This window comes from Nicotiana tabacum, chromosome 9 (assembly GCF_000715075.1).
Source record: "Nicotiana tabacum cultivar K326 chromosome 9, ASM71507v2, whole genome shotgun sequence".
Lineage (NCBI taxonomy): Eukaryota > Viridiplantae > Streptophyta > Magnoliopsida > Solanales > Solanaceae > Nicotiana > Nicotiana tabacum.
This window is the reverse complement of record NC_134088.1, coordinates 85,801,613-85,810,032: the sequence shown is the minus strand read 5'-3', so window position 1 is coordinate 85,810,032 and position 8,420 is coordinate 85,801,613. Positions and strand designations below refer to the sequence as shown.

At 35.7% G+C, this 8,420-nt stretch overlaps 1 protein-coding gene across 4 annotated transcripts; it reads left to right on the top strand.

The window, feature by feature from the left end:
• Positions 1-585: 585 nt before the first annotated feature.
• On the top strand, positions 586-6,721 carry LOC107791430 (uncharacterized). 4 transcript variants are annotated; one of them, XM_016613490.2, is made up of 8 exons: positions 586-725; positions 1,300-1,589; positions 2,664-2,735; positions 3,440-3,504; positions 4,793-4,949; positions 5,900-5,983; positions 6,090-6,179; positions 6,296-6,721. In XM_016613490.2, exons 2-8 carry the CDS (start codon positions 1,320-1,322, stop codon positions 6,440-6,442), a joined length of 885 nt encoding a protein of 294 aa, XP_016468976.1. In that variant the 5' UTR covers positions 586-725; positions 1,300-1,319; the 3' UTR covers positions 6,443-6,721. The 4 variants fall into 4 exon arrangements, with proteins under 4 accessions (XP_016468976.1, XP_016468974.1, XP_016468975.1 ...); XM_016613488.2 differs by having other exon boundaries at positions 6,293-6,721; XM_016613489.2 differs by lacking the exon at positions 586-725 and adding an exon at positions 740-946.
• The last annotated feature ends 1,699 nt before the right edge of the window (positions 6,722-8,420 follow it).

Here is an 8,420-nt window from a genome sequence, read left to right as displayed (position 1 = left end):
GGTTTTATAGGGTTGGTCTTAGACTGCTAGTGGTTAGTGTTGTATTGACACTATCCTTCCATTTTTATAGCATCATGCCTTATTTTCTGGTTTTGTTATTGCATTTCAACTATTTTCTAGTTCTTATGATGCTGTTATTATTTATTTGGTTTCTGTTTGATGATACTAATATATTGTCCCTTCCCTTCTCTTCTCGTCTTTTCCGTCTTTTTGAGCCGAGGATCTTTCGGAAATAACTTCTCTACTCCATCAGGGTAGGGGTAATGTCAAACTACACAGTACCCTTCTCATAACCCACTTGTGGTATTTTAGTGGGCCGTTGTTGTATATAGTGAAAGTTTAGTGATTTTTTGTTATAAAAAATTGCATATTAGTTTTTCTGCAATAAGTTTATAAATTTGATGACCAATTTGATGACCTTTTGTGCAATTAATCGTAAAATTTGAATATCTATGTACTTGCATGCATTGTTCCAAAAAACAAAAAGAATAAAGCTGTAAAGCTTCTAATTGGAGCAATTTTACGAGGAAGACAGCTAACAAAAAATAACAATAAAAAAGGCAAAAAAGAAAAAAATAACGTGGACATTCGGTGTTCGGTTTGTACAATTTCAAAGCTTAAACAGAAACTCTACCCCCTCCATTATTTTTTTCTTGGCTGTGCAACAAAACCGCGTATTTGTTCTCCTTTTCCACCATCATTTTTCTGATTCTCTCTTTTTTCAGGTACATTTTACTACGTATTACTTTGCTCTGCTTCATTTTTTTAATTAAATAATTTCTCTTTTCCATTTGACTTGATTTTTTAGAGATTCGCTGTTCTTGCTGGGTTTCTCGGCTTGAGCGGTGAATTTCTTTTTGTAGAAATTTCCAAGGCCTGTATCCAATTTTCTTTTATTTTTTCCCTTTTCTATCAAATCTATCATATGATCTCAACTAGTTTGAAGGTAATATATAGTACTGTAGTTGTTATTGTTCTTTATGAAATGATCTTTTAATGGATTATCTTGCTTTTACTCGTATAATATGACTAAACCCAAATTGTGAATTTGGTGGTTATTTTGATTTCTGGAATAAAGATCTCACTTTTATTATCTTGCCTTTATTCATATAATAAACCCCAAATTGTGAAATTTGTTTTTATTTGGATTTCGTGAATAAAGATCTTACCTTTCTTCATATAATTAATCCCAAACTGTGAAATTTGTGTTTTATTTTGATTTTCTGGAAAAAGATCTTACCTACAACGAACCTCAACTATTTTAGGATCCGATTGAAAATATGAGTTTTTTTAATGTAGGAATATTGTCGTTGTATAAAATGGGAGAGCATTTGGTGGTGAATGATGACCGGGTTGTGAACCCAGATGGAGGAGAAACCGTTCAAATTGCCGTTGAGAACAGGAAGAAGCCAGATGTGGGAGGACCCTCTTCTTCAAAGACTGTAAAGGAGAAAGAATTGGCTGTGGAAGAAGAAGAAGAAGCTAATGAGGAGGTTCCATTAATTGGGAATGCAGAGTGCCGCATTTGCCAAGACGAAGATTCCTTGAACAATTTGGAGAGCCCTTGTGCTTGCAGTGGAAGTCTCAAGGTGAATTTTCTATTTTCCTTGAACAACTTGAGCCGGGTTCTATCGGAAATAACCTCTCTACCTTCGCAAGGTAGGGTAGCGTACACTCCACCCTCCCCAGACCCCACTATGTGGATTACACTGAGTTTTTTTTTTTTTTTTTTGTTGTTCTCCCGTGGTCTTTGTTGTTAGCAAATTTAGTTATTCTCGTATTGAGTCGCAAAATTATTCAAATACACACGTACCCTGGCACACCTTACATTTTAGGTGTTTTTTAAAGCTCCCTTTTCCTAATTGTTCCATCTCTTGTGTTCCATAAATTTGCATTAGAAGTCAACTCTTACTTTTGTCTTGAGTTAAGATCTTTCTCCTGGTCAACTGTATGTCAACAATCAATTCATAGGCTGCCCATAGGTTACACCATCACCATATCCTCTGGGTGATGGTGGTCGTGTCCGTTCTTAGGATTGTTTAGTTATGTCTCCATGGTGCCTCATTGGTAGAGGCGGACCTATGTGTAACCTTGAGGGGCCATCGAATCCTGTAAACTTAGGCAGAAATCTTGTATATGCATATGTGAATACCTTGAAAATGGTTAATTTAAATCACCTGTCACTCTGTACACTAGAAGCCTTTAGGGGGCACTGGTTGAGCAGAATACTGGTGCCGCCGTCATGTTAAAACCTTGGGTCCGCCTCTGCTCATTGGTGATCTCATCCATTTTTTAGGCGATTATCTGGAGCCCCTAAAGCAAGCTTTCTTCCCTTAGGTTGTGGTCATCAACGTATTTTGAACCAAGACATGAACCTTACCTACATATATAATCATCCTACATTGAGTATCAGGATGCTGATGGTCTGATGCCTTACCTACCTCTTATGATTATTGCCTGTGTATTTGCACAAATCTCAGTGTTGCTGTTTTCATTTATTGTACTGATAGATTATGCGATTTGTTACCGTTGTTAGGTATTTCAAGTTCTTGCTCTACGGTCTTTCCGCGTTATTTCCTTTCTTCAATTGTCCTACTTTTCATTTATTGTATGGGTAATTTGTCTAAGTGCTAATGATTTTAGTAAATGCAATTGACCTGCAGTATGCACATCGGAAATGTGTTCAACACTGGTGCAATGAGAAGGGTGACATTACTTGTGAGATTTGCCATCAGGTATGTCTCTGTTCTAGTTGATTTGCACAATATTGCATATTATGAGATAGGTGAAAAGACTTGCTTATTAAATAAGCATTTATCGTATGCCTAAAAAGGAAAAAAATCATCAAAGAGAAAGTAAAAGTTTTCCTGCTTTTGTCACCATACGTTAATATTTGTTCTTTTCGTTAAGTTGTCCATCTATTTATTCTGTTACGGAAAAGAAATGGTTCTTTCTAGCACATGGAACTAAATCACGGTACTCAATGTGATATGTTTTATGATATGAATTCTTTTTTCTTTCTCAAAGAAAAAAGTTTCATTTTGTGATATGAGCACATATGTCAATGAGGATGCTTCTTGCAAATTACCTCAGTGTCTCACTCGTCTTTTAGCGTTGGAAGCTTTTTACTTGTCTAAAATTTCAACATTATAATCATGATTTTGATGTATTACATACATATGCATGAATGCAAAATTCGAATTTCTTTATTGTAGATAGGATCAATGCTTATTTTTGTCAAGTCAATGTTTTGGTATTCACCTATAGTTGTTCTTTTCTCTTTTGTAAGCCTCTTGGGGTTATATGTAGTTCGCCAACTGATTATCAGTAATTACAGATTTCGGGAACTTGGGATTGAGCTTGATACTTTTAGATTGTTGCATTTTCTATTGATCTTCCATGTTATTGTATAACTTCTCATTTTGTTTTCAACATGCAGCCATACCAGCCTGGCTACACTGCCCCTCCTCGAGCTCAGCCAGAGGAGACTATTATAGATATTGGGTAAGTTTACTTTCTTAACTGGTTGTTTCTTTTGTTAATTTTGTCTTAAGTCTTCCCTTTTATGTTAGCTTTTCCAATAGTGTTCTTAAAGGCATGCCTGCGTATTGTAATGAGGCACAACACTCGCTGAGCACTTTGCTAGGATAGGCGTACTTCACTAAGGCACCAAGGCGCTGAGGCATTCACTTACAACAATACGAACCAACCAACAATTTTAATTGGGAAAAGGGGCAAATGATTTGCCCTGTACTATCCGAAATTGAGTAACTTTGCCCTCCATTGGACTTTTGGTCTAATATTATTCCTGCCATTAGGAAAAGGTTTCTTTTTGTGCTTGACCCTAAATGGAGCCCCAAACCCGAGGACAATTTTAAACCATAGTCAAAAGTTGAGGGATAAATTTGGGTCTTTTTTTCTCAAAGAAGTTGGACATGTGGAGTCCATTCATTTCACGTTGGAGCTCCATCAATGTCAAGTACGAGACTATTTGCTAAAGGCAAGAGTATGAATTGAACGAAAGTCTAATAGAGGGTAAAATCGAGCAATTTCAGATAGTACAATGACAAATGTGGACCTTTTTCCTTTTTACATAAGGTTAGTTTGGGAATATCATGGTTGGTACCTCGAAGGGGTCACCTCTAAATAAGTATGACAATTAAAACAATGTTGTAATTGTTAAGAGAACAATTCAAAGAGAAAAGAATATGTACTAGTATGTTATACCAATGAGAGTCATCAGGCCATTAAGGAGGAGGAGGTTATGGGAACTGGAAATTCAGTAAGAAAACTAGTCATTAAAACTGAGTGAGACACTCATCTGCATAATTAGGGTGGTTTTTTCACTTGATTGACGTGCTTTTGCTTATTTTTTCACTTGATTGACGTGCTTTTGCTTATTCTTTCACTTGATCAAACTATCAAAGTTATTCCAATTCCTCTGCATATATAGTTGTTATTTTTACTTATAGGTTTTTCATCTTATCTGTGTATGTATATTTAAAGGTGTACATATAACTTTTAGTTTTTCTTCACTTGCAGCTCATTTTAATTGCAGTTGCACGTAAAGCTCCAAAGCGTGCTTTGCCTTTAACAATACTGTGTACAATTTAGATGAATCATGGTCATTGTGTTATATTATTTCCTATTTGTTTTTTTGTTTTCAAGTATTAGTTAAGTGGTGGCGTTGGTAATGAAGATTCAGCATTTTTAAGTGGTGGCATTGGTAATGAAGATTCAGCATTTTTACTTCGTAGCTCATTAGCTAATTTGTTGCCTCACTGTTGTGCAGGGGAGGATGGCAAATTGCTGGAACCCCTCTTGATTTACATGATCCTCGCTTTTTGGCGATTAGAGAGGCTGAACGCCAACTTTTGGAAGCTGAATATGATGATTATAATGCCACAAATGCAAGTGGTGTTGCATTCTGTCGTTCTGCTGCTCTAATTGTAAGCATTTACTGCTATTTGTCCCCGAGAAAAGCTAGAATTCTGAGCCTCTACCACATCTCTCATTGCCTCAGTCAAGCATGATTCACCTTATAGCAGCTAAGTTGCGCAGACTCTTTATTTTTGGTGCCGTACCCGTGTCGACACGATGTGGATGTGGGTGTGGGATCCGTACCGGATCTCGTCAACCGATTTTGAGTACTTTGACCAAAACCAACGGAGAAATTTGGGATTGATCCAATGATTTCTGAAATCAATACAAAAGCTAGGTGAAACTGAAGAAAATGGAATACTTGTATATAGAAATTCCTATGTCTGTCATTTTCCTTTTATCTCTTTCTCGGATTCTCCTCTTGATCAATATTTTCTCCTTTCCAGAATACCTTCTAAGCTTTCCACGTAATGTCTCATAATCTAGATATATTTTTATAACTCTATGTTTAGATTTTTGAATTATTTTTAGCCGAATCCCTGCGCCCGTACCTGAATCCATACCCTCTAATCTTAAAATTTAGACCATGAAGGATCCGACCTTTAGATCCGCACCTGTGTCGGACACCCGCATCCAGTCCGAGCAACTTAGTGTGGAGTGGGTAAATACCTCTTAGTCACTTCCACTCCAAAGAACAACAATAATCCAAAATGTTGAGTTTTTTAAACTATTCTTGTAGATAAACAAAAGAAAACTTTTAGGGACACAAATGTTGTCTCTTCCACTATGCTTATTCATTTAATCTCAAGGTTTCCTTTATTTTCTATATTTCAATTGGCTCTGAAGAAAATATCAAGTTAGAAATAGTTTCTTCAATTTCCATGATGTGGACGATATCTAAAAATGTACACCTTTTTGTCATTATTTATTTGAAGTTGGAGCTGGTGTCTACAAAGACATGGGTATTTATTAAAGTTGCACTTAATACTGATGATCCACATAATTTTTGGACTGGCAGTTAATGGCTTTTCTGCTCTTGCGTCATGCATTACCTGTAGCAGATGCAGACGGAGACGACGAAGATCCATCTGCTTTCTTCTCGGTAATTTTGGATATCCATATGTGCTATTTTCTTCTATCCGTTTCTCGCAAAAAGATTTTTTATTAATGCTGGAAATTATATGTCCAATCAATGTGTGGTCTTGCAGCTTTTCTTGCTTCGGTTAATTGGCTTTCTTTTACCATGCTACATCATGGTCTGGGCCATCAGCATTTTGCAGCAGCGCAGGCAAAGAGAGGTTGGTTTTAGTTCTGCTGTCTGAAATGTTTTGCCAAAATACTTTTAGTAAGCTTGGTGCATGTGTCTTTACTTATAATTGATTGTAAAGCTTGTGTTCATGGTTTGGTGAAGCAGGAGGCAGCAGCATTAGCAACAGCACAATTTGCATTTGTGGTACAATCTGGGCAGTCAACAGGTGTACAGTTTGCCATGGCATCAGCTACACCTTCTGTCCCTGCATCGACAGACTCGTCTGTGCCTGCAATGCTGGATCGTGTTTAAAAAAGTTGTGACATGTGCATACCAGTTCCTGTTATGAAAGGTTCCAGCAACCGACCTCGTTTTTAACCCTAAATGCTGCATTCTGTTTTGTAAGTAGTATTATGGATAATAGCAGCATACTGATGTTTCAAGAACCAACAATTTTTACCAAGCTGTATATTACATTCTTTTGATCTTGGCATGTGTATCTATGATATTTAGTACAATCTTCACATCTGGATAAGACCAGTTTTGTAACATAACTGTATTTCTTATAGAGACCCCTGGCTTTTCATGTCAGCTAAAAACTCGCCATCTCGAATTTATTTCAAATTACTGTTGACTACTATTTATATTTAAGGTTTTGTAGAAAGATCAAAACTATTAGATGCATATATAGATGATTCAGCAAAGTTGGAAGCAAACATTCTTGTATTCACGTTTATAAGAATCCTTTCCCTTTTGTACAGTTATATATTGGCCGAATGAACTCAAAGTGGAAAAAGAAGTATTTTCCTTGAACTATTGATTTGGTAAACATTCTCTTTGCAGTGTCCCACTGTCTTTCAAAACTTAAAGAGTTGTCTGTGTGAGCCCACACAACTTAAAGTTTGATATTCTCCAGCGATAAGTTAGCAATGCAGATAAGGTCTAATTTCATGTATGATTCAACTTTTTGCGGTTATATGGCTTAACATATAATATAGTAGCCATATAATATGGTTTTTAGAATTTTAGTTTGCCTGGTTCAATATTTATGTTCTTACCATTGAATTCATTTCACTATTGAAATAATTTATTAATTTTTTTGAATGCTTATAAAGATAAATAAATAAAGTTAGCTCCTTAGGATATAGGACGAAATCATGAAACCTCCCTGAAGATTCTCATGACCGAACCTTAGCTTTATAGTATCTAATAAATTCGTCTTACTTTAGATTAGCGTGTACGGCAACACCGGCAAATTAACAGAGTTCCCTACGAATACAGAATCACTACTTTATTTGGAGGAGAAATTAAAGGGTTTAGAGTGTTTTAGAGAAAAATGAACCATTATCTTTTTATATAACGTTGGACAATCTTAACCTTGTGAGTTAGATTTGAGGTTAAGTTATGCTTAATGTTCATTTTCTTAACATGGTATCGGAACCATTTCTTGAACAACTCACTCTTCCATTTAGTGCGGAGCTACAATTATGCTTACGGGTTTAGCACAACTCAATAGTTTTGGCCTAAATTCTGTATTTGTGTTAAAATCTACTTAATATGTATAAAAATTTATCTAGAATCTAATAACCTGCCTTTTCTGGCATCCCGAACTTATAAACTTAAAATCCTACCTTTGCCTCTGTCTTTCATAGGGGTTGTTCTAATCTTTCTATATGTCATTGTAATTTTGTAAATACTACAGAGTACAGAGGAAGTCAATATACCAATGTTGCAAGAGAAAATGTGTGTGTGTAAACAAATATAAAAAGAATAGAAACACAAAATATTTGTCATGGTTATATAAGTTGGACAATTTCACTGTTAAGATATAATCCATTGGCACAGTGCAATTGAATAAAGTATCAGATCCTACGCTTTAGAATGTTCCAACTTGCATGTAATTTTCTAATATTATACACTAGATCAAAGCAAAATAAAGAAAAAAGTGGCCTGCCTGGTTAAACGAGAAAAAAAGAAAAGAAAAAAATTTCAAATTTTAAGAGAAAGCTACACTTGGATTGGATTGGATTGGATTTATTTGAATAGGGAATACTGGGCCTGTCAACCAAATTAAAGAGCAAAAGAAAAGCATAAAGAGACACATTTAGCACAAGAAACCAGGACTGCTGTTTTTGCTGCATAGAGAAGAGAGCTTGGAATTCTAAAGTGAGATTTTCCTGGTGGCATAAAGCCAGTGTTTGGTTTTTTTAGGGGAATAGATGTTCTATTACCCCACATTTCTTTTTCATCACATTTTGCTTTACATATATTTTACCAATCTTGTAGTTTG

What these genes read in the sequence shown, in the direction of transcription:
- LOC107791430 (XM_016613488.2), top strand. Translation starts at nt 1,320, where the DNA reads ATGGGAGAGCATTTGGTGGTGAATGATGACCGGGTTGTGAACCCAGAT. An exon ending in GAGACTATTATAGATATTGG is followed by an intron (nt 3,505 to 4,792) that starts GTAAGTTTACTT and finishes ACTGTTGTGCAG; the next exon opens with GGGAGGATGGCAAATTGCTG. An exon ending in GTCGTTCTGCTGCTCTAATT is followed by an intron (nt 4,950 to 5,899) that starts GTAAGCATTTAC and finishes TTGGACTGGCAG; the next exon opens with TTAATGGCTTTTCTGCTCTT.